The 25903-nt window shown below is 44.6% G+C and overlaps 1 protein-coding gene across 1 annotated transcript in view; it reads left to right on the top strand.

The window, feature by feature from the left end:
• The window catches only part of Arhgap35 (Rho GTPase activating protein 35), a 109255-nt gene that overhangs the window by 41654 nt on the left and 41698 nt on the right, over positions 1-25903 (top strand). Inside the window, exon 2 of the mRNA XM_036180194.1 lies at positions 10969-14842. Coding sequence (XP_036036087.1) covers positions 11162-14842 — 3681 coding nt within the window. The 5' untranslated portion in view covers positions 10969-11161. The remainder of the gene's footprint in view (positions 1-10968; positions 14843-25903) is intronic.

The raw sequence follows: 25903 nt of genomic DNA, 5'->3' as shown, positions 1-25903 counted from the left end.
CAAAATCAGATACATATTATACAATATAACAGGCAGGTAACCCAGAGAGATCCAATGAATCAGAAAGAGCAGTTCTTCAGATTCTGATTTGTCTTTGTTTACTTTTGTCTTATACTTTGATCAGATAGACTGGCTAGAATTCTAAGGCTGCTTGCTTGCAGCTGCTGAGGATAAAATTTAAGGAAGTGCTTTTGCCGAAAGGCCTCTTCATTGATTATGGGAATCTGATTCTATCCTCTGAATAATTTGGCTTAGAAATGTTGTTGCTTTAGGACCAGTTTGTAGAGTTTGGCTATCCTCAAAGCTTGAAAATTGTGTTAAGGGTGGAAAAAAGACATGCTATACTAAGTGTGGGCTGGCTGGGATGGTAAGAGCATCATTCTAGTTCTGTTCCCAACCCTGGAATTCAGGGTAGGTTCACCAGAACTCAGGAAAACGAATGGAGAGGGGCTGCTGGCAAATACTCTGAACAGAGTGTCAAGGTCTTTCATAGCTGCTCTTTGAAAAACTAACATTAGGCCAGAGTACTTTCAAAACAGACATCTGAATTTCCAGTTCTTGATTAAAAGCTTTGTGATTTCTGGTGCTTTGCTGACTGGGCTTTCTGGAGTCTGCAGAGGGTATAGCAGGGCTAAGAGGGCTCATGCTCAATGTCCAAGATGAGACAGGTAACAGGTAACTCAGTCTTCCTAAAAACCCAAAGGATAGATTTCAGAGGTGTGTGTGTGTGTGTGTGTGTGTGTGTGTGTGTGTGTGTTTTGTTAGATTCCCTTGCTGTAAGAACCCTTCCCTTCCACAGAAGGGAGGAATCAGATCTGTAGCCTGTATGAGAGGCAGCAGCTAGCAAGATTCTATGTTGTCGGCCAGAGTCTTTCCTTCCTTTATAAACCCATGGTTTTCCACACAGCACACCCAGATACTATTATTTCAGCTCTCTTACTGGGTTGAAAGGTAGAAATATAGTTGCCGTGTTCAAGTAGAATTTTCATTTACATGAGCTGATTAATTCATTAGAATATGATAATTTGTTAGGTAAAGGGTTTAGGTGGCAATATTGCCAACAGAAATCCGAGACTGGTGGTAAGGCTCAGTTGGTTGAGTGTTTGCCTAGTATGCATAAAGCCCTTGATTAGCACCCCATCCATTGGCTGAGATGATACATGCTTTTAATCCCAGTAACTCTGAAATGGTTTAAGGTCATCCTCAGCTGCTACACTGTCAGTTTGAAGCCAGTTTGAGACCCTGTCTCAAAAGAATAATATAACAAAAAATAAAATAAAATAACATCAAGGGGGACAGGCATCATTTTAAATTTTTTATTTTAGGGTTTTCCCAAAAATTAAAAATTTTCATCTTACCTATGAGTGTTTTGCCTTGCATGTATGTCTGTGCACTGTGTGCATGCATGCCTGATGACTGTAGAAGTCAGAAGACAGGATTGGATCCCCTAGAACTGGAGGTACAGATGGTTGTGAGCAGCCATGTGGGTGCCAAGAACTGAACCCAGATCCTCTGCAAGAGCAGCAAGTGCTCTCAACTGCTGAGCCCTGTCTTTAGCCATTGCACTTATTTACTACATCACACTGAGTTTACATTGTAGGTAAGTGCTAGATTGTGCTGATAGATAGGTTGTCTCTCAGTTCTGAAGAGTGACATAAAATGGTTCTCTGACCCTGCAGGAAAGGGGGAAGGTAGTGTAACGGGCCACCCAGTGGGGCCTTTCTTTTGGGCCATCCTGGGGGCTATCAGCATGTTGATTTTTGACCAGTCATTAACTAAAGCAAGCACTCGTGGTAAGCAGGTGAGTAGAATTAAAGGTATTATTTAAGATTCCCTTATAATTCTGATTCCCAGAAACAAGGTGCCCTTGGTATCTGTCAGTTCCCAGTGATTATCACATGTACTTAAGCCAAATGCTTGCTTCCATGTCTTTACAAGTCAGTAGATTTGAGGTTCTGCATGTTCAGTAGATTTCACATGTGAATAGACTGCATGGATCAAGACCTTGGACTGTACTTCTGTCTTTTCATCTCTAGTTTTTCTCTATTCCAAAAGAAAAGGCAAAAATTTGTTTACATGAGCATAGGTGGGAGATTATATGCTAGAGTATACCCAACACTACTGAAAAAAAAGGATTCCCTCTATCCCACCAACCAATAACTGCTAATAGTTCCTTTGAGAAGGGTGGTATAAGCCCCTTCTGATTTTCTTTTCATTTTTATTTTAATATGTATTGGTGTTGTACCTATATTATGCCTGTGTACCATGTGCATGCATGCCCATTTTGAGTTGATGAATGGGTTGTAGGAATAGAACCTGGGTCCTTTAGACAAATAGCAGATAAATAAATGTACTCTTAATCACAGCCATCTCTCCAGCCCAGAGGTTTTGGGGATGTTACTTGTTTGAAACAGTGTCTCATTGTAACCATGCTGCTTGAACTTGCTTTGTAGCCCAGCCTGGATCTTGAACACCAACAGTCCTCCTGCCTCTACTTGTGAGGACAGCAGTTACTACTACTCTGTTACTGTTTTAATGGTGTTGAGGATTGCACCCATGGCCTCTCATACTAGGCAGATACTCTAGCACTGAGCTACAGCCCTACCTTTTTTTTTTCCATCCTTTAGAGTCAGGGTCTAGGTTGTCCAAGCAAGCCTTGAAATTGTGTTTCTGCTTAGTCTCCTGAGTCCTGGGGTTATAGATGTGCACTGTGACACCTGGTTTGTGCTCCCTGCTTGCTTTATTTTCCTTTAAGGGACAGGGAATATGCATCCTGCATATATCTCTTCCTTCTGCTCGCTTCTCTAAAGCTGAGTAACAGACATTTTACTGGCTGATTATCATTGGCACCTGAAACACACTCAGAAACTGAAGGTGAAGAGGGTAGGAGATGCCTTTCCATTGTGACGCATGTGTCTCCATTCTTCCCACTGGGATGAAGGAAAATGAGAGTAGCAGGTGCTGTGCTGTTTAAGAGTTGTCGCCCTTGAAATGATGTTTGCCTAGCTGTAAGTGATGGCATTGGGGGTCGCTACATATTCTCATATTTGGACACTGTAGTTTTGATTATGGATAGAGGTAAGAATTCTGTGTCTTGTGGGTCATTCCAGACCAGAGCTCAGGAGCATTGTGTTACTATGAGCAGTATGTGTACATGTTTGTCCAAGCACAGCCCCTGAGCTGTAGTGGTCCATGCACTACTATTGGGTCACAGTGGCATTTTCTGGTGCTGTCTTGGGAATGATGCAGCTTCTTACTCTGCGTATTGGATTAAAAAGTGTCTTCCCCTTTCTAGAGGAGATGCTCTAGTTTAGAGTCAGTGCTACACGTTCCACAGATAATTCTAGACACCGGTGAGTAGGTCTGCAGAACACATAGGTGTTTGCATAGTTTTTACTGCAGCACACAGTTGTGATTAAAAACTGTGTATCTGAAGTATCCTCTCCAAACTGATTTCTAGCACTAAATGTTAAGTTTTTAGGCTGTGTGCTTTGTTAGTTTTCCTAGTATCAGTAGTTCCGCAGAATTCAGTAAGTAATACAAGGAGTTACTGTTTTTTAACCTTTTAATAGATCTTTTATTTATTTGTTTTTATATTTTTTGAGACAGGTTATAATGTATGGCTAAGGGTGGCCAGGACCTACAGCAGTCTACTGCTTCAGCATCCTGAGTGCTGGCATCACAAGCATGAGCCATTACAGCAGCTTGGGTTGGTTTTATTTATTTTCTAGATTTAGTTTATGTGTATGAATGTACACCATATGAGTGCTAGGGAGTCACTGGTGGTTGTGAGCCACCATGTGGGTGATGAAAACCAAACTCAGGCCCTTTGCAAAAGCAAAAAGTACTTTTAACCATTTGAGTCACCTTTCCAGCCCCTGAGTCAGTTTTAAAGATGTGTTTCCTCTGTTTTCACTCTCCACTTTTGAAAAGACTAGTGCTGGAAAATCACTGGAATGCATAATTAATTTTGTTCCTTAGTTTCCCATTAAGAATTTGTTTTTCAGCCGGGTTTAGCGGTGCATGCCTTTAATATCAGCACTCCTGAGGCAGAGGTAGGCAGATCTCTGTAAGTTTGAGGCCAGCCTGATCTACAAAGGGAGTTCCTGTCTAGCCAGGGCTGTTACATAGAGAAACCCTGTCTCTTTTACTTTAAAAAAAAAAAAAAGAAAGAAAAAAAGAAAAAAAAAGAATTTGTTTCTCACCAGATGTGAGTTTGAGGACATTGGACATCATGAAGTCTTGGACACACCTTCCTTGTTCTCTCTGCTCTCTTTATGGTCTTTTGATCATTAAGTTTAGTGGCTCTGCTAATTTTTTTAGCCACCTCTTTGAAAAGTTGAACATGAATGTGGCCAGGCACTTAAAGTTATTTCCTTTAAACTAAATATTTGAGACATCCTTAGATTTATATCCAGCTTTGTTTACTGTGTAATTCAGTCCAATTGAGGAACTAGTAAAACTGCATTATCCAGACATCAAAGCTTAGAGTGCAGGTACACTAAGGGACTTACTAGGTTTCTAAGTTACCAGGTGCTCAAAAATTAACTACTTCCATGCCACCTGATTTTTAGGTTTGGTAACATTTTTGGCTGTGAACATAATTTGGAGTTTAAATTATCAGTTGTATTCAGACAAGGTGGCACATATCTGTCTGGAATCCTAACGTGCCCAGAAGGCTGAGCAGGAATTAAAGTTCAAGGTCAGCCTCAGTTACTAATGAGTCCCTGTCTCAAAACAGCAGCAAAACTGCATACATTATTAGTAACTATCCTCTTCAGAGTTAGGGCTGTTCTTCTCATTTCAGCTTACTGCAGCTTACCATCCTACCATTTGAAAATTAGAACGAAGCAAGGATTGAACAGGTGATGCATTTTTGCTTCAAATTTGAGCCCATTTTTGTTGTTTCATTGTCCTCCCTGAGGTTTCTGGGAAGGGATGTGTTATTAGACCTACTGTACAGAGAGCCAAGTCACAGATTGCCAGTTACATGCAATAGTCACTCCAAGGAGGACGCTGTTGCTAAGTATGTTTCAAGATAGGTGAGTTTGAGACCTTGTGACCCCTGTCCCTGGGGTGAGGACTTGATAGGGAAGAGCTTTGTTGGCTGAGCACCCTTGACTTGGGGCTTCATCAGCAGACCTTTCCCAGCGCTGTCACCCTCTTGTCACAGATGAAAACAAACGGTACACTACAGACCCGTGCCAAGCTTGTTGATTTTTATATGGCTCTTTCTTGTTCTGGGGGTGGGGGGCAGTAAATACCCTTGAGATATCTACAGGCAGCTCTTCATTTTGTTTATGTGGCAGTCATTAGAGAAGTGGAGGGAAGGTTTTTCTTTCAGGTGCCCTGCCTGTTCCTGCTGGCTTGTGCAATTTGACTTGAAGCTTGTCATTTATAGGCAGCTGTTCACACATAGACCTTGTAGTTTCTCTTTTGAAACAGTTTTTTACATGCTGCGTCTTCTCAGGTTTCTTTAGAAGTTTGGGTCTTCCGAATTGTCATGAAAACGTTTAGATGTGACCTGTGGCCACGTGGTTGTCATCCCAGTGGACAGCAGTGCTCCTCTCTTGTCCCTCAGAATCAAATGGGGTGTTACTGAGCCCAGTGGTTCACACCTGTAAGAGGCTGGGACTGGAGGAACATAGAGTTCAAGGCTTGCCTGTGAGATCCTGTGTCAAAGGAAAAAACAGAGGCAGGAGGATTACACCAAGTTGAAACAATAAAAGGAAGGGGGAAGGGAGAGAACTGGGAACATGGCTTAGCTTACTTAGAATTCACCTGTGAAGAGCCTGGGGGCGTGGCTCAGCAGTTGCAGAGTATTTGGTTCCACTCCTAGCACCACACAAAAGCACCAAAACAAAAACAAAAACCATGATGTTTGGGTCTAAAGCAGTGCTTCCCCACCCCCACCCCCACCCCACACCCTTTTTTTTGTGGTGTTTTGAGGCAGGGTTTCTCAGTGTAACAATTCTGGCTGTACTGGAATTCAATTCGTAGACCACGCTATCCTAGAACTCACAGAGATCCACCTGCCTCTGCCTCTGCCTCTGCCTCCGCCTCCGGAGTGCTGGGATTAGGAGTGCTGGGATTAAGGGCGTGTGCTGCCTGGCAGTTTCCAACCTTTTTAATGCTGCAACCCTTAATACAGTTCCTCATGTTGTGGTGACCCCCTGAACCATAAAATTATTTTCATTGCTACTTCTTAACTGTAATTTTGCTACTGTTATGAATAATAATGAAAGTATCTGTGTTTTTGGGATGGTCTTAGGTAACCCCTGTGAAAGGGTCATTTGACCCCCACCCCCAAGAGTCATGACCCACAGGTTGAGAACCACTGGTCAAGAGAAATGACCCAACAGTTAAGAGCACTTGTTGCTCTTGCAGGTAACCTGAGTTTTTTCCCTCCAGCACCCACATAATGGCTCACAAACATCCATAACTCCATTTTGGAGGGACTCCAACACTCTTCTTGACCTCCATGGGCATCAGGCATGTACAAGGTGCACATACATACATGTAGACAAAACACTCATACTCTAGCCGGGTGGTGGTGGCGCACGCCTGTAATCCCAGCACTCAGGAGGCAGAGGCAGGGGGATCTCTGTGAGTTCGAGGATAGCGTGGTCTACGAATTGAATCCCAGTACAGCCAGAATTATTACACTGAGAAACCCTGTCTCAAAACACCAGGGGGGGGAAAAACAACCAATAATCTTTAAAAAGTTTAAGGATCTGATTTCTTGACATTTCTGTAAGACACACGAAAGCATGAAGTTGGGGCTGAAGAGATGGCTCAGTGGTTAAGAGCAGTGACTGCTCTTCCAGAGATCCTGAGTTCAATTCCCAGCACCCACATGGTGGCTCACAACCATGTCTAGTGAGATCTGGCGCCCTCTTCTGGCCTTCAAAGACACATGCAGGAAGAACACTGTGTACATAATAAATAAAATAAATCTTTTTTTTTTTTAAAAGCATAAAGTTTATAGGAATATCAGCTTCCTACCAGATGTAAATGAGATTCAAAAGAAAATTGGTCTGCTTGCTATTTTAGGTAGTCTCAGGAGACTGTTTGCTTGGCTGCAGAGTTGGCAGTCACACAGTTACACTTTAGTTTGCAAGTGAATGTCCATGCCACAGAATAGTAGGTGCCAGAGAGGCCCGTGTGTGCAGAAGTAGCCAAGGGCAGTTTATTTACTTACTTCAGCTGAAAGGTTGCTGAAGACTGTGTGACACCAAGATAACAGCTTGTTAATGACTGAAATGGTTAAAACTTTAGGTCCTTATAATTCCTCCCTCATCCTGTGTTACCTCTTCCTGTCCTGGCCAGTGAAAGACTAGTAGCCACATGATGGTGGCACACGTCATCAATCCCAGCACTCTGGAGGCAAAGATGGGCGGATCTCTGAGTTTGTGGACAGCTTGATCTACAGAGTAAATTCCAACACAGCCAGGGCTTCACAGAGAAACCCTGTCTCGAAAAACCAGAGAGAGGGAGAGGGGAAGAAAGAGATTGCATTATTCTAAGTGGCTCAGCCTAGCCCCTGTGTCCGGCCCATCTTCTCTCCGTGCCCTCTGTATTCTTGCTGGTTCCCCCAACGAGGCTGACCTTTTTGCCTGTTGAGGAAGCAGTCCTTGTAGAGTCCACTCCCTTTGTCTGACCCGCTCTGCAGTGATCACCTGGGATGGAGCTGTGTCAGTCTAGAAGGCTGTCTTTCAAGAGCCTTGCACGTCCTTTGTAGCCACTGCAGGAATTGTTCCTTCCTAAGTGTCACAGATGGACACACTTGAAAATTTACACTGCATGTTTTCATACTCCTGAGAATTTGTCGTTGATAACAGTAAAAACAACACAAAGGAGTATCATATATGCTGTCTTAGTTAGGGTCACTGTTGCTGTGATGAAACACCATGACCAAAAGCAACTTGAGGAGGAAAGGGTGTATTTCACTCTCACCATTCCATAGAACAGTTCATCTTCAAAAGCAGTGAGGGCAGGAACTCAAGAAGGGCGGGAACCTGGAGGCAGGAGCTGACACAGAGGCCTTGGAGAAGTGCTGCTTGCTGGCTAGCTTTCTTAACGAATCCAGGACCACCATCCCAGGGATGGCACCACCCACAGTAGGCTGGGCCCTCCCCCATCAATTACTAATTAAGAAAAGGACAGACAGCCAAATCTTCATGGAGGCATTTTTTTCAATTGAAGTTTCCTCCTTTTAGATAACTCTAGCTTGTGTCAAGCTGACATAAAACTAGCCTGCACCCATACTTTAATCCAGATTTACCTGTTAACATTTTATTCATTTGCAATGGTTTTGCTTGTTTTATTTTGAAAGGTTCTCATACGACACACAGCTTTGTCCATGGCCTTGCATAGCCAGGTCTTCTGTCTGTCTGTACCTCTCAAGTGTTAGGATTACGGCAGGCACTCCCACTTCCGGTTTATGGGATGAGGGTCAAGCCCAGGATTTTGTTCATGCTAAGCAAGCACTCTACTGAGGCGGCTACAGTCCCTTCAGCAATTCTCACTCTTCTTCAGACAGCTGTTTTCTGAACATTTACATTCGCTTTGGCTCTTTCCCTCCAAAGTACTGTAGTATAACTTCTCTAAAAGTAGGGATACTTTATCTCAGGGTAGCCATCCACTTCATAAACACTTGTATTAATTTTTTCTGATTTATTCCTAGTCAAGTGTTCTTTATATCACTGATCTATATCCCCTCAACCCAATTAATTTTATTGTGTAAATGGCATGTAACACAAAATTAGCCATTTTTAGTACACAGTTCATAAGTGTTAAAATATTCATAATATTTTACCATTACTATCTCATCCCTGTGACTTCATTTTTTGTGTGAATGCAGGGTCCTTGTTCACTCCTTCCCTCAGCCATGGCAACCAGCATTACACTTTCTTGTTCTGACAACTCTTAAGATAGAAACAGTCTACTGTTATAAATCGTTTTTAGAATTGACTGTATGTATGTATGTGCATGTGTAGATGTGCTTATGTGCTTGCAGTATGCATGTACAGTCAGAGTATCTGCTTGATGGGGTTACATCTTCGACAGGCTTGGTGGCCAGCTCTCATCTATACACCACCCACCAATGCTCATGGGGGTCTTTTGCCCTAGGTTTTCTTCTACATTTTGTAGTTTTAGTTTTGATCCATTTAGAGTTGTTTGTTTAGTTGGTTGGTTGGGTGTTTTTGAGACAGGGTCTTACTGTGTAGTCTTGGTACCCTGAAACTCGATATGTGGACTAAGTTGACCTTGGATTCACAGAAATTTGCCTGCCTCTTACTTCCCAAGTGCTTAAGGGATTTAAAGTGTGCACCACCACCACCACACTGCTAGAGTTTTTTTTTTTTTTTTTTTAATTGAACTTAGTGCCTATCACATGCTAGATAAGCACTCTAACATCTGAGTCACATCCTCAGCTCTAGGGTGTGTATATGATGTAGATAAAGACCTACTTCCGTCCTTTCCTGTGTGAAGATTCACTTTCCCCAGCATCAACTGTTAAAAAGTATATTCTTTCCCAATGAATGGTTTCAACAGCCTTGTCAAAAGTCATTTAGCCAGCCAGGCATAGTGACAGAGGCAGGTAGATCTCTCTGAGTTTGAGGCCAGTCTGGTTTACATAGTGAGTTTCAGGGCTACTTAAGTGAGATCCTGTCTCAAACCACCCCCCCCCCAAAAAAAAAGTCATTCAGTGATATATATGATGATTTAGCAGTGAGCTTTGTTTTGGTTTTCCCCCATTGGTCTTTATTTATCTTCATATCACTGCAGGACTGTTTTGACTGTTGTAGCTTTGTAGTAAATTTTGAAAGCAGTATTATGAGTCTTCCCTGGAAGCTTTGCTCTTTCCTTCCTCCTTTCTCTTCCCTCCTCCCCATTCTTTCTCTGTAGCCAAGGCTACTCCTGCACTAGTGCTTTTCCCGCCTCAGTCTCCTAAGTGCTTCCGTACCACATTGATGATGTGAATTTTGATTACCGAGTGAAGGTGTTATCTGCTTTCTCCCCTATAATTACTATTGAGGGCTTTTTTCTTCCTGATAATTAATAGGCAGTCTTAAGAGACACTTGAATTACCTGTCAACATCATGACGCTTGTCTGATTCAATTGTTTGGGCTTTAGTTCATATTTTTTGCAGTAAGATGTAATTCATTAGTGTGTGTGTGTGTGTGTGTGTGTGTGTGTGTGTGTATACTTTTTTTTTTTTTTTTTTTTGGTTCTCACATAATCCTAGACCTTACTCATGGGAGCCCCTTCAGGATGACACCATTGCCCTTGTGGAATGTCCCATTATTTTTATTTGTACAAGGCATTTCTGGATCAGTCAGGCATGTCTTTATTCTCAGCACTTGGGAGACAGAGACAGGTGGATCTCTGAGTTTCAAGTCCAAGATAACCAGAGCTACACAGGAAAACTGTCTCAAAAACAAAACAAAACAAAAGACATTTCTTGTATCCACCCTGCCTTGGAGTTAGCCATGTTTCCTACAGAGCCCTCACTTGTCACATTAGTGTTTTACACTCTCCTTATTTATATCTTCCTGTCTTGGTTTAGACTATCCTGTTTGAAAACACATTGATATTAGCCTTTTTTATTATTATTATTATCATTATCATTGTGTACGGTGTATCTGTATACCTCCTCCTGTATAGGCATGCATGTGCCACAGCGTGTGTGGAAGTCAGAGGACAACTTTGGGGAATTGGTTTTCCCCTTTCTCATTGGGATCCAGGAATTGAACCTGGGTTGTCAGGCTTACACAGCAAACACCTTTACCCTCTGAACTGTCTCAACAACTCAGATGTCAGCCTTAATCACTCACCCTGCATAAGGCCTGGCACATTAGGTTTACTAAATATTTGTTAGGTTAAAAAACACTTTTATTGTAATTTAATGGTTAAACTAGAGTTTGGATGGTGATGGTTTTTCTTTTCCCCCCTCCATCTAGGCAGACATGTTGGCTATTTGGCGATGAGAAGAAGTAAGAACTGACATCATGCTGGTTTAGAACACTATGGGACCTGACACTTGTGCTGCTTGGGCAGCGAGGCTCCACCAGCACTGCTGAGAAGTCTTCTCACCCTACTGCAGAACACTAATCTGATCTTGGAAGTAGCTGATTGTGGCAGGATGTTTCGAAGATGATGATGGCAAGAAAGCAAGATGTTCGAATCCCCACCTACAACATCAGCGTGGTGGGATTGTCCGGGACTGAGAAGGAGAAAGGCCAGTGCGGCATTGGGAAGTCTTGTCTATGTAATCGTTTTGTGCGCCCAAGTGCAGATGATTTTCACCTGGACCACACTTCTGTTCTCAGCACCAGTGACTTTGGTGGGCGGGTGGTCAATAATGACCACTTTCTCTACTGGGGAGAAGTTAGCCGCTCCCTGGAGGACTGCGTGGAATGTAAGATGCACATTGTGGAGCAGACTGAGTTCATTGATGATCAGACTTTTCAACCTCATCGAAGCACGGCACTGCAGCCCTACATCAAGAGAGCTGCGGCCACCAAGCTCGCATCAGCTGAAAAACTCATGTATTTTTGCACTGACCAGCTGGGGCTGGAACAGGACTTTGAGCAGAAACAGATGCCAGATGGAAAGCTGCTGGTTGACGGTTTCCTTCTGGGCATTGATGTTAGCAGGGGCATGAACAGGAACTTCGATGACCAGCTCAAGTTCGTCTCCAATCTCTACAATCAGCTTGCAAAAACAAAAAAGCCCATAGTGGTAGTCCTGACTAAGTGTGATGAGGGTGTTGAGCGGTACATTAGAGATGCACATACTTTTGCCTTAAGCAAAAAGAACCTCCAGGTTGTAGAGACCTCAGCAAGATCCAATGTGAATGTGGACTTGGCTTTCAGTACTTTAGTGCAACTCATTGATAAGAGTCGAGGGAAGACAAAAATCATTCCTTACTTCGAAGCCCTCAAGCAGCAGAGTCAGCAAATAGCTACAGCAAAGGACAAATATGAGTGGTTGGTGAGCCGAATTGTGAAAAATCACAATGAGAACTGGCTGAATGTCAGCCGAAAGATGCAGGCCTCCCCTGAGTACCAGGACTATGTCTACCTGGAAGGGACACAGAAGGCCAAGAAGCTCTTCCTGCAGCACATCCACCGCCTCAAGCATGAGCATATTGAGCGCCGGAGAAAACTCTACCTGGCAGCCCTGCCGCTGGCTTTTGAAGCCCTCATACCTAATCTAGATGAAGTAGACCACCTGAGCTGCATTAAAGCCAAAAAACTCTTAGAGACCAAGCCAGAGTTCTTAAAGTGGTTTGTTGTACTTGAAGAGACACCATGGGACGCCACCAGCCACATTGACAACATGGAAAATGAGCGGATTCCCTTTGACTTGATGGATACTGTCCCTGCTGAGCAGCTGTATGAGACCCACTTGGAGAAGCTGAGGAATGAGAGGAAGAGAGCTGAGATGCGAAAGGCATTCAAAGAAAACCTGGAGACCTCTCCTTTCATAACTCCCGGGAAACCTTGGGAAGAAGCTCGTAGTTTTATTATGAATGAAGACTTTTACCAGTGGCTGGAAGAATCAGTGTACATGGACATCTATGGCAAACACCAAAAACAGATTATAGACCGAGCAAAGGAAGAGTTCCAGGAGTTACTTTTAGAGTACTCAGAATTGTTTTATGAGTTGGAGCTGGATGCCAAACCCAGCAAGGAAAAGATGGGTGTCATCCAGGATGTTTTGGGGGAAGAGCAGAGATTTAAAGCATTGCAAAAGCTCCAGGCAGAGCGTGATGCCCTCATTCTGAAGCACATTCATTTTGTGTACCACCCCACGAAGGAGACATGCCCTAGCTGCCCAGCTTGTGTAGATGCTAAGATAGAGCACTTGATTAGTTCTCGCTTTATCCGACCATCTGATAGGAATCAGAAGAACTCTCTGTCTGACCCCAATATTGATAGGATCAATTTGGTTATCTTAGGCAAAGATGGCCTTGCCCGAGAGTTGGCCAATGAAATTCGAGCTCTTTGTACAAATGATGACAAATATGTGATAGATGGTAAGATGTATGAGCTTTCCCTGAGGCCAATAGAGGGGAATGTCAGGCTTCCTGTGAACTCTTTCCAGACACCAACCTTCCAACCCCATGGCTGCCTCTGCCTTTACAATTCAAAGGAGTCGCTGTCCTATGTGGTGGAGAGTATAGAGAAGAGCAGAGAGTCCACACTGGGAAGGCGGGATAATCACTTAGTTCACCTCCCCTTGACCTTAATTTTAGTGAACAAGAGAGGGGACACAAGTGGAGAGACTCTGCACAGCTTAATACAACAAGGCCAGCAGATTGCTAGCAAACTGCAGTGTGTCTTTCTTGATCCTGCTTCTGCTGGCATTGGTTACGGGCGCAATATTAATGAGAAGCAGATCAGTCAGGTTCTGAAGGGACTCCTGGATTCTAAGCGCAACTTAAACCTGGTGAGCTCCACTGCTAGTATCAAAGACTTGGCTGATGTGGACCTTCGAATTGTCATGTGTCTGATGTGTGGCGATCCCTTTAGTGCAGATGACATACTCTCTCCTGTCCTGCAGTCCCAAACCTGTAAATCTTCCCACTGTGGGAGCAGCAACTCTGTTTTACTTGAACTTCCAATTGGACTACACAAGAAGCGCATTGAGCTATCTGTTCTTTCATACCATTCCTCGTTCAGCATCCGAAAGAGCCGGTTGGTTCATGGGTACATTGTTTTTTATTCAGCCAAACGTAAGGCCTCCTTGGCAATGTTACGTGCCTTTCTTTGTGAAGTGCAGGATATTATCCCCATCCAGCTTGTTGCACTCACTGATGGCGCTATAGATGTCCTGGACAATGACTTAAGTCGAGAGCAGCTGACAGAGGGGGAGGAAATTGCACAAGAAATTGATGGGAGGTTCACAAGCATCCCTTGTAGCCAGCCCCAGCATAAACTTGAGATCTTTCACCCCTTTTTTAAAGACGTGGTGGAGAAAAAGAACATAATCGAGGCCACACACATGTATGATAATGTTGCTGAGGCCTGCAGCACCACTGAAGAAGTGTTCAACTCCCCCAGGGCCGGGTCACCGCTCTGCAACTCAAACTTACAGGATTCAGAGGAAGACGTGGAGCCTCCATCATACCACCTGTTTCGGGAAGATGCAACATTGCCCTCCCTGTCCAAAGACCATTCCAAGTTCTCTATGGAGCTGGAGGGAAATGATGGGCTGTCTTTCATAATGAGCAATTTTGAGAGTAAACTGAACAACAAAGTACCTCCACCAGTCAAACCAAAGCCTCCTGTCCATTTTGAGATCACAAAAGATCTCTCCTACCTAGACCAAGGCCATCGGGAGGGACAGAGGAAGTCTGTGTCTTCTAGCCCCTGGCTGCCTCAGGACGGGTTTGATCCTTCTGACTACGCAGAGCCAATGGATGCTGTGGTCAAGCCAAGGAATGAGGAAGAAAACATATACTCTGTGCCCCACGACAGCACCCAGGGCAAGATCATAACCATTCGGAACATCAACAAAGCCCAGTCTAATGGTAGTGGCAATGGTTCTGACAGTGAAATGGACACGAGTTCTCTAGAGCGAGGCCGCAAGGTATCAGCCGTGAGTAAGCCTGTGCTGTACAGGACGAGATGCAGCCGGCTGGGGCGCTTTGCTAGTTACCGCACCAGCTTTAGTGTGGGGAGTGATGATGAGCTGGGACCCATTCGGAAGAAAGAGGAGGATCAGGCATCCCAGGGTTATAAAGGGGACAATGCTGTCATTCCATATGAAACAGATGAGGACCCCAGGAGGAGGAATATCCTTCGAAGTCTAAGGAGGAACACCAAGGTAAGACCCAGTTTAGGATGACTCAGTAGGGGTTTGCACAGCGTCTTAGTGATTTGGTTAATGACAGCTATTCAGGGACAACATGGTTTTTAATAAAACACTGGATGTGAAAGCACATAAGCATGAGAATGCATCTATTCTTTGGCCTTGCGATAAGAGTCAGCCTGTGCATTAGATATCTACTACTGCTGGCTGGTCTCATGTGGTTAGCACCTAGGATAGGTATCCTGGATTTGCCTTTGCCTTGAACAGTCATTACCCAAATGAGCAGGTGATGTAGAGCTCTTAAATGTCTTGACAAGTGGCCAAGCCAGTGATATTACGGATACTCTTTCCTCCCTTGAAGATTGCAGATTTGCACCCCTTGGCCTGAACATACATCATCTGTATGGCTCTCAAATGCTGCTTTCCCATGCTGGTCACAAAAGGGTGTTGCATTTTACATTAGTGAGGACTAGATGGTTCTCTGCACACACAAATCTGTGCAAGAGCTGAAATGCCTTTTAAAAAAGAATTCAGCATGGAGTTTATCCATATTTGTAAAAGGAGACTTTATACATGCCCCTTACTTCATCCGTCTGCAATCAATTCTTCCATTACTGAGTCTCTGAACTTCAGGGACCAACAAGGGAAAGAAGTTACTAGTAGTGTTTTACATGTCAGTAGCAGATGAAATGTCTTTTTTTACTGTAGACTACAGCTTGGTGTTTGCAAGGCAGAGAGAGCTAGAGGCAGTTCCCTGTCCTCTTAGGCCTGGGCTTTGAGAGAGAAAGTACCAACCACTTACACACACACCCCCGCCACCCCCCGCCATTTGTAGTAGGGAAGCACTGTACAGAGAATGACATCTTGGTGAGACTCTGACAGAGGTATAATAACCTATGGTCAGCATTATACACGGGATGGTGCTCATTCCCTCCCTGCCAGGCAACAGCAGAGACCAGTCACTTCTGTGAGGCTTTACAAGGACCTTGGAGAGGGAAGTCGCCAAAAAAATGAATGCTTAGAAGACACACCATATCAAAAGTATCTGGAGTGTGATCTGGAGTAATGAGGGCAGCATAGAGGCCACTGTGGGAGCCCAGGGCCCCGGGAGGTGGAAGAGCATGACAACATTGTGACCTTGGACATGCAGCGTGCTCCTCGGTCACTACTAGCCAGGGCTTCCACAGCCTTTTTGTCTGTGTGCAGTATCAGAAAGGGCAGAACCATGTTGTATGGGTTTTGGGCGCCTGTCTCAGGTCACTACATTCTTCCCATTTAATTTAGTTCTTGCACAGCTTGCTGTCTACTCGGGGTCCATGTCTGCCCTTTAGATTTTGTTTTTCAAAACTTGGAGGGAAGACCCAGTGAAAATCATTCTTGTTTAGGAAGCTAACCAACCTCCCTGTGTTCCTCAACTTCTTCGGTTTGATGATACCGAATCTGAGCACTTTTGAACATTTGGCTTCCTTCCACCTCCACTCCTGGTAAAAACTGTTACCGGAACAGCTTATGTGAATGCTGACAATCTTCTGATTTGTGGGGGTGTTTGCACACCTGGGAATTAGGAAGGTGGCATAATAGCACACTGAATTATAAGTCTTTTTCTGATTTCTTGCAATATTTTTAATACTGCAAACGATGCTTTGAAACATTCCCAGACTGGGGATGTAGCTCAATTGGTAGAGTGTGCCAAGCTTTTGGTAAGCACTGGGTTCCAGTCCCAGTACCACATAAAACCAAGTATGCCAAAGACAGTCCTGGTCAACAGAGTGAGTTCAGGACAGCCAGGACTGTTACACAGAGAAACCCTGTCTTGAAACCCCTCCCCCCACCAAAAAAAAAAGTGTGGTGGTGCACATCTATAATCCCAGCCAAGAGGTAGAGACAGGAGGATCCTACCAAACCTAAGGCCAGCCTGGAACCTTTCTCAAAACAATCAAAATAAGAAATTTTGTTTTAATTGTCAAACAAGACATGATTTCTAGATATCATTGTGGCAAAGGCTTTACTCAGCAGAAACAGTTAGTTTCTGCATCCTGAGCTGTATCCCTGCTGGGGACCAAACATGTCCCCAGCTGCTAGATCAGCAGGCGAGAAGTACCAGCCTTCCAGCCTGTCTTGAGTTATTCACCTCTCCAAATCAGATGGAAATGATTCCTCTGGACCAAGGACCATGGTGTGCCAGCAGTCATTTTAAGAGTATCCTTAGGGAAAAATGGGTAGAAGCTGGCATTGTGTTTCCCTGACTTGGAGAGTGGTGCTTTGGAATGAGCAGGGCTGCTTTGTCATCCTTGCAAAGAAGATGAAAGCCTTTGCCACAGAACAAGGACTGTTAGGACTGCTGCCACTGGGGACGCAGGCTGACACTTGTTTTACTGGAAGAGCAAGATACTATCAGGGCGGAGAGTGCAAGCCACCCTCTGTGGGGGGTTCCTTTGATTTTTTATTGGCATGACAAAGCAGTACAGCATTTATTTGAAGTATGGTGGGGGGCAATCTGGACTTCAGCTGGTCACAGAAAACAACTCAGACCCTCCTACAGAGGCAGTGCCCCCCCTCCCTTTTTGGCCCAGGCCATAGCACCCAGATAGGGCAGCCAGATCTATACAGTGGCTTTGAAGAGATCATCTGTCTGCCAGGGATGGCCTGTGGGCAGAGCTCATGTTAAGATGGCTTGGTAGAATGTGGGTTGATATTAACTGCTTAGGCCCTGAGAATGAGGTCCTAGTGTCAGATCCCAATTCCCTGCTTTCTCATTTGGTCCTTGAGCACATGATATCCCTCCTCTGGTTCCTTCTGTAAGAGGGAACATGTCCTCAGAGGGATGGGTATTGTAGGCCAGAAGTTTGGGCTGTTTTCACCATGGAACTAGACCTGGAGGAGGGATGAGGCATGACATAAGATGACATGCCCCAGCAGCAGGTGGAACATGGCACTGTTCTAGGGAGGAGACTGCTGTGGGCCTCCTGACCACACCACTTCCTCTCTGGTGCAAGGTTTAACCCACAGTGATTCAGATGCTTGCTCTGTGCCTGCCCTGGCAACCACCTTAATGAAGAGAAGCTCTGCTCTGGGTACCAATGTGGTGAGGAGAAAAAAAGAGAAGAAAAAAAACCACTCAGTACACTTGCTAATTTGCTAGATTAGTACCTTACTATAGAACTAGAGTCAGAGAGAGGGATGCTTTCATCTCTTCTAATGAAAGTACAGACTGTAAAGCCATCGCTCCTTCTTGGGTCCTTTTCCCAACGGAACTATTCAGCAGCCCACCCTCGGTGGGAGCCTTCCGCACTCAGCTGAATGAAATTGAAACTCCAAGATTGCTCTTGGGCGGCTGTGAATAGAGCTTTGTCTAAAGCTGCTGCTGCTCATGTCTCTGTCTCCCAAGGCTGTGCATTTGCAAAGATGAGATCGGGACCAGCAGCTCTTATTTTAAAGCCAAAAAGCAGGCCGCAGGGCCTTGTTCCACAATTGTGCCCTTGAGGCTCATTCAGTTTGCTGAAATTTGCTGTGTTTGACCACTATTTAAAGGCTAGACATTATTGGCTATTTACCCTTCTGTCAGATATGGTCTTACTCTGGTGTTTAATAAAAAGACAAAAAAACAGTGATAAAGAAAATCTTTCACTTACTGTAGCTGCCACATGACAAGACAACCTATTGAAAAGTGAACTGTTTGAATCACGCATTGTTTGGTCTATAAGGCACCAAGTAACCAGTTTGACAGTTTGTGTCCCCCAGTGAATTGGCTTATTTCATTGGATTCAGTGAATTGGCTGGTTGTTGTGGCTTTGTGTGGACACAGCTCTCGTTTTGTGAGGCCTAGAACGGAGTTAAGGTTTCTAGTGTGAATGAAAACCAGCTGGGGAGTTGGACTGCCCACACCCCTGGGAGGGATGTTGGTTTGACAGACAAGTGCAGTATGATAAGAACTCTTTGTAACTTGCTCAGAAAAACTCAGTGTGTGCTTCTGAGCGCAGTCCTACTGAGTGAGCTGTAAGACCAAATACCTCTTCTGAAGAAGTACTTTGACTTCAGTGTATAAGCACCTTCACCCTTTTAGGAAGGCAACGTTTGGTTCAGTGCTGAGACCCAGCGAGCACTTGTCTCCTGCCTGGTGTTTTCGGTGTCCTAGCTGTAGGTAGTTAGTTCATGTCCCTTGGAGATAGGTTCTGAACATACACTTGTATGTATTTTAAATAGCTGATAGGTTCTGAACATACACTTGTATGTATTTTAAATAGCTGACGAGAAGGTACTGAATACCGGGGGTGGGTTGTGGGGGTGGGGAGGTAGTTATTGAACAAAGTTTTCCCTGAACTGAGACATCTAGAAAAGTTCCCTGCGGAATTGGTAATGTAAAGCTAACATGGATGGAGCACCAAGCAGACAGACAATTGAAGGTGGAGAGTTCATGGGGGAAAGCTTTCTCAAGCACAGTGTGGAATTCAGAGTCAGGAGGAAAGACCAGAATCTTTTCCTATGAGTGCAGTCTGTAGTGTGATTGCCACAGACATGGGAAAACAATGCCAGATCACAAGTATGCTGGAGGTATATGTTTTCACTTCTATGATTTTTTTTTTAACCCAGCCTTATTTTATAGATGAGTTTATTTTGGAGCACATTTGAAGGTATCCTGGTGGGAAAGGCATGGGAACAGGTTTGGTCTCAGTAGGGCAGGAGTGTGAAGCTTGCTTGCTTGCTCCCTCACAGCTGGCTGGATCAGGAAACAGAACCCATTCATGTCTTAGAGACGAGGTGACTAAGGCTCAGAGAGATGAAACACCTTCCAAGCAGAGCATGATGGTACGTGTCTGTAATTCCAGCACTTGGGTGGTGGAGATAGGACAGTCAGTTCAAGGCCAGCCTCAGCTCCATAGTGACTTGGAGGCTAGTCTGGCTACATGAACTCTTGTCTCAGAAACAAACAAGTAAACCCTTGTCTGGTTCACTAGCACTGCAGTAGAGTGAGTGAGCTTTTGAGGCCGCTCTTCTAGCTGCCACTCCCATGTGCAAGAAAGTTGCTAGTTCTCACTGTTCATGTGCACGTGTTTAGACCAGGGAGCCCATTCAGTATGTTCATTCAAACAGGGTCTAGCTTATTAAGTCCATTTCTTTATGCTGCTCCCCCTAAGAACAGCATGGTGCTCTTGTTTCTGCCTTCAATGGCTAGTCAAGTAAGGCCAAAATAGACATAGAGGGACTGATTTAGCCATTGGAGTGTTTTTTGAGGCAGTTTCTATGTAGCCCAGGTTGGCCTCAAACTCAGAGTCCTCCTGCCTGAGACTCCTGAGTACTAGGCTTATGTATACCATCATGCCTGGTTTCTTAGTTTATTTTAAGCCTACAGAACTTCTGCAGTGTGTTTTTGGTGATAAAAATAGAACATCTTTTATCTATCTGCTTTAGCTTGCACACACCTGTTCCTTAAATAAAGCAGGGATGCCAGATCTTCTTTTCAAAGGACAGAATTGTTGTGATGCTTTCCCAAGCCAGCTGGTTCTCCTCCACCACCTGGTTATACCAAAATACCTGTGCAGGACCCAGGTGAGGTCAGCTCCAGTCAGTGTGCATGGGATTCCAGGCAGGGCATTACTAGCTACACCTGGGTCCAGCGGCCTTTTCTACCTTTCCCTCAGCTGCACTGGCCAAGAATTGAGTCTCAAGATCCTCGACTTGCCAGACTCCTTCATTCTGCAGTGTGATGACACAGCCACCTTCCCTTTCCTGTCATATGGAAGGGTTAGATGGTGGGAAGGCCAGGGTTCCTTCCTGTTTTGCCCTAAATCAAGGTGCTCTAAGCTGAGGAGTGCCAGGAGCATGAGTAATTTAATTGAAAGGGCCCCCTTTGAAGCTCTGTTGGAAACATGAGAGAATAACTGTTAATTAGAAAATCACAGTGTTGGCCATGAGTACAAGAAAGGGAGGAGGAAACCTTGAGTGATGCTGTTTGTTTGTTTTGTTTTTCAAGACAAGCTTTCACTATACTGTCTAAGCTGGCTTCAAACTTGGCCAATCCTGCCTCTGTCTCCTAAGTGCTAAGATTGTGGGTATGAGCTAGTCCACATAGCTTTAAGCTTGTTTTTTACAGAAACCAAGAGGTCTGGAACCGTGGAGACGTTATTTTTCTATCAGAATCTATCTAAAAGGAAAGGAGGAGGTGACTCAAGTTGATCCTGCCTTCATCTGGGGCACTGACATTTCATCCTGGAGAAAGTAGTGTTGGCTTTGGCTGCAGTGGCTCACAGCCCTTTGCAGGGTCTCTGATCTCTGCTGTAAAAGGAGCTGCTAACTCCCTTGCCTTGCAGGATGGCTGTGAGGTTTCAACACCCAGCTAGCTTCCTAGGAAATTGCTGATGTATTGTTTGACCCACTTGAGGCAAAGATGTGTGGATCATTCTAGGGCTTGGCCTCTCCTGCTTTTTCCGGTTTGGCTTGCTAAGTGAGTACCCCAAAAGAAGATGGATGTTGAGAGCACCTGCTGTGAGAGTGCTCCCTGTGATTCCCTAAAGAGGGACATGTGCCTCGCTGGGGACATGAGACATCTGGCAAGCTACATTACACTTCCAGCTAAGATGTACTCAGTAACCCTTCAGATGCCAGAAGTGTTGGTACTATCAGAAGCCAGCCTAACTCTTGGCATGACATTCCAGACTGACTTCCTGATGAGGAAGGTTTAGAATAGTTGTTCAAGAATTCCTTTCTAATTTTGTGATGCTCTGGAGAACCTTCAGTTATCTAAAGGATGTATTTGACATTCTAATCCAGAGTTTAAAGCTTAGGAGAATACACATGAAGAGGTGGTGTGGATTCATGTCACCAGGCAGAGGGGATTGATACTCTCAAAATGCTATCTCCACTGCCACATTCGTAAACTGGAGGCTTGAACTTGATCTTGGACTATTATGAGGTGAAAGAGATAAGCAGTCTCATTTACCTTTTACCCTGTTCTCGTCTCTGCAGCACAGCTATACAAAATAAGCCTGCTCCTTAGGTGGATCTACAACTGTTTGAACATAACTACTTTAGGGCTCTTCTTTTTCCAGCTTGAAACTGCCTGATAGAAGCTGGGCATAGAGCCTCATGCCTATAATACCAGTACTGAGGAGACAGAGGCAAAAGGATCTAGGACATTGAGGCCACCTTGAACTATACGAGATTCTGTCTTTTAAAATAATAACATCATCACCATCATCATCGTCTGGAGCTGGAGAGATGTCTCAGAGGTCATGAGCACTTAATGCTCTATCAGAAGGTTAGAGTTCAGAGCCCAGCATCTACATCAGATGTCTCACAGATGCCTGTAACTCCAGCTCCAAGGAATCTGACACCACTGGCATCAGTGGGCACACATGCCACACGCAGTGGGTTGGTTAGTTTGGGGGGTGTTGTTTTGTTTTGTTTTTTAATCAACTTGACACAAGATGGAGTCATGTGAGAAGAGGGACTATCAATTCAAAAAAATGTTCCCATTGCCGGGCGGCGGCGGCGCACACCTATAATCCCAGCACTCAGGAGGCAGAGGCAGGCGGATCTCAGATCTCTTGCGTTCCAGGCCAGCCTGGTCTATAGAGCGAGTTCCAGGACAGCTCCAAAGCTACGTAAAGAAACCCTGTCTTCAAACAACAAACAAAACGTCCCCATCATATTGGTCTAAAGGGCATTTTCTTGACTGATGATTGATGTAGAAGGGCCCAGCCCACTGTGGGTATAGCACCATACCCAGGCAGGTAGTCCTGAGGTACATAAGAAAATAAATCAGTATAGGGTATCGTGGCGCACACCTTTAATCCCAGCACTCTGGAAGCAGAGGCAGGTGGATCTCTGAGTTTGAGACCAGCCTGGTCTACAAAGCAAGCCAGGGCTACATAGTAAGACCCTGTCTCAAAAAAAAAAAAAAAAAAAAACAAGAAAAAGAAAGTAAAGAAGACAGGAAGAGCCTTCCCCATGGTGTCTGCTCCATTTCTCATATCCAGGTTCTTGCCATGAGTTCCCGCCCTGACTTCTTTGAATGATGGACTCTAATAGGGATGTTGTAAACCAAGTATAAGCTCTTTCCTCCCAGGCTGCTTGTGCTCTTATCACAGCAATAAAAAGCAAGCTCGCTCTCTCTCTCTCGCTCTCTCGCTCTCTCGCGCTCTCTCTCTCTCTCTCTCTCTCTCTCTCTCTCTCTCTCTCTCTCTCTCTCTCTCTCTCTCACACACACACACACACACACACACACACACACACACACTTTTCAAAAATTCCCTAGTAAATTTTGAGTAGACCAATGTATATTACCCTTAGAAGTTCTCCAGATAGTTGATGTGGCTGTATTCCTTTCTCAGCATCCACTCACTCATTATGCCTAATCCAAGAACCTACACAAACTGTAGTGCTATGAAGCACAAGGTCTGCAGTCACAGAGACCTGCCTTGTGGGGTTTCCTCCCTTTCCTTTCCCTCCTTCTCTCCCCCCGCCTCCTTCTTCCTTGTTTTCTATGTAGGCTCAGGCATGTCTTGTGCTTATAGAGATGACAACTTTTGAGAATAGATTTTCTACTTCACCATGTGGGTCCTGGGAGTAGAAAAAGGCCCTCAGCATTAGTAGCAGGTGCCTTTATCTGCTGGGCCAACTCAGTGGCCCCAAGGTTCTTAGTATGCATGCTTTTTGTGGGAGTGGGGTGTCCTGGGGGCATGGCCAGCTGTAGCATGCCATCCTACAATCCACCAGAAGCGACTGCGGTGGTGGAGTGCTTGCCTGTCGGGTTCTCTGCACTAGGTTCACTCTCTGGTACCACCGAAGAGAGAGAGGAACTTGGGATCTGGTGCATAGAAAGTACTTAGGTGAGACAAACCTCTAGCCGGACACTGGGAAGCATGCACTTAAGCATTGTTCAAGGAGTATGCTGTTTCACTTGGACTAGATTCTACAACTAGGGCTAGAAGGCTTCCCAGTAATGACTGGGAGAATCAGGGTCACCTCCTGCTTTTTGCTTCCACTCTTTCCCTTAGCAACACTTTATTTGGAAGCTTCCGTTTTACTGAGGAATAGTCTTATCTTCATTTTGACAGAGAAACTTGGTGGGATTGATGGAAGTGTTTTGTTTAATACAGATGGTCAGTCACTGGTTATTCACACTCCAGAACTGACCTTTTAAATGGCAGAGACATTTATAGGGAGAGCATTGCTTTACCCAGTACTATGTGGCTGCAACAGTGTGCATCAGCTGAAAGGTCCTGCCCATAACACCATATGACCAAGGTGCTGTCAGGGAGGTAGACAGAGATGACACAGTACTTGTCCAAGCTAGAATTATTGCTGGTTTGATCTTGTGCAGTTCTTGGGTATAACTATAGCTACTGTGACTCTATAATAGAAATATGTTCTCTCCAGAAGTTAGCACTTCACAGCATCCTTCCTCATCCTTTGGCTCTTACATTTTCTCTGTTTCCCTCTTCAAGATGTCCTTTGAGCCTTGTGGAGTTTGATAATCAATGTTCCATTTAGAGCTGGGCATTCACTCAACACTTACTTAGTCTCAGCACTTTGACAAGTTTTGAGTCTCTGCAGTGACTGCTACTTGATACAGATTTCTCCAACTACAGTTGGAAGAAGCAGTAATCTATGGGTGTAATATAAATATTTAGAAGGCAATTTGATGACTTGTCTGTTTAGCAAAGCAACAATAGGTCTTCTGTCATCTGTGTGTGTCTGTCCTGTCCCCAGCTGGAATGTGTGCCGCTCCTGTGGAGCAGGCCTCAGATGCAGTCAGAGAGCATTGGTAACCCTCATAGCAGCCATGCCACTCTTGCCCTGTGGTGCATAGTGTCTGGTTGCAAAGCTTAAATGCTTCGTTTTTGAGCTTATGTAAGTGTAGGTTACAGGCACGCATCACACACTGCTGGGCAGTCTAGAGTTGTCCATAAGTCACCAGTTTGCTTTTCCCTGAAGTCAGTGCCTGCTTACCTCAAGAGTTGGGCATGTGTTTGGCAGGGCCAAGCCATGAAGGGTACCTACCGTGAACCTCCACATTGAATTACATAGCAGGCTGATGGTTAGACTTTCTTTGCCTTTGGTTGTTTTCTGAGTATTACCAATTAGCAGCCCAGTATACTTTTTTTATTTGCTCCCACCCTCTCTAATTCCAGTTCCTACACCCCACTCCCACCCCTCTAATTTGCACAGGAAGTTCTCAGAATCTCAGACAAAACAGGAAGTAACTTATTCCCTTATAAGGAGTAGTGAATAAAATAGATGAAAATGGGCAGAAGAAAAGGGAAAGGTTGACCTGTGACCTGGCAGTTGGATGTCTCCTTCCATGGGTTTTATGGAAAGATCCCTAAATAGTTTATAGTCCATGCACATTGTGAAGGGAAGCCATCTGCCCTGCTGCATTGGGCTGAGCTACTTAGAAATGAAACCTGATTACTAGAGACACACCACTCTAATCTACCTGGACCCTATTCTGTTGCCCTCTTCTTTTATTAGATACTTTAAGAAAGGTCAACATTCTAAGCCCATTTTCTTGGCTTTGGGAAGTTTCCATTGGTGAGCATGTTTTCCCCCCCAATATGAGCTTCAACATAAAAATACTAAGTGTAATGGGTCTCGGGACACAGACACACACACGCACACACACGCACACACGCACACATGCACGCACACGTGATTTTTAAGGCAGACTATGTCAGTTATAGTGTTAAACAGTATGGCTTTGGTCACTACTTGAGTCACTTAGGCCTGTGAGACTTCTTTTTCTTAGGAAAGTAAAAGGTTGTGAGGTTTTAAAGGAAGTGCATATGGGACTTGTTTGGTGACATAGTAAAGTCTCCATGGCTGTCACTGCCCCTGCTGGCCACTTCATGACGACTGAAAGAATAGACAGAATTACATTGTAGCCCAGGCTAGCCTGGAACTCCTGTTAGTCCTGCCTCAGCCTCTCAAGGGCTGAAATTATAGGCATGGGCCTGGGTCATGTTATTTGTTTTGTTTGGTTAGTTGGCTTTACCATTTCCTAATGTGGAAAATACCAGGAATTAATCTTGGCTAATGTATCAAAGGGAATTCTCATTTGAGACTGTCAGCTCTAAC

This window comes from Onychomys torridus, chromosome 1 (genome assembly GCF_903995425.1).
Source record: "Onychomys torridus chromosome 1, mOncTor1.1, whole genome shotgun sequence".
NCBI classification, from domain to species: domain Eukaryota; kingdom Metazoa; phylum Chordata; class Mammalia; order Rodentia; family Cricetidae; genus Onychomys; species Onychomys torridus.
The sequence above is the reverse complement of the archived record's forward strand: the minus strand, read 5'-3'. Positions and strand labels throughout refer to the sequence as shown.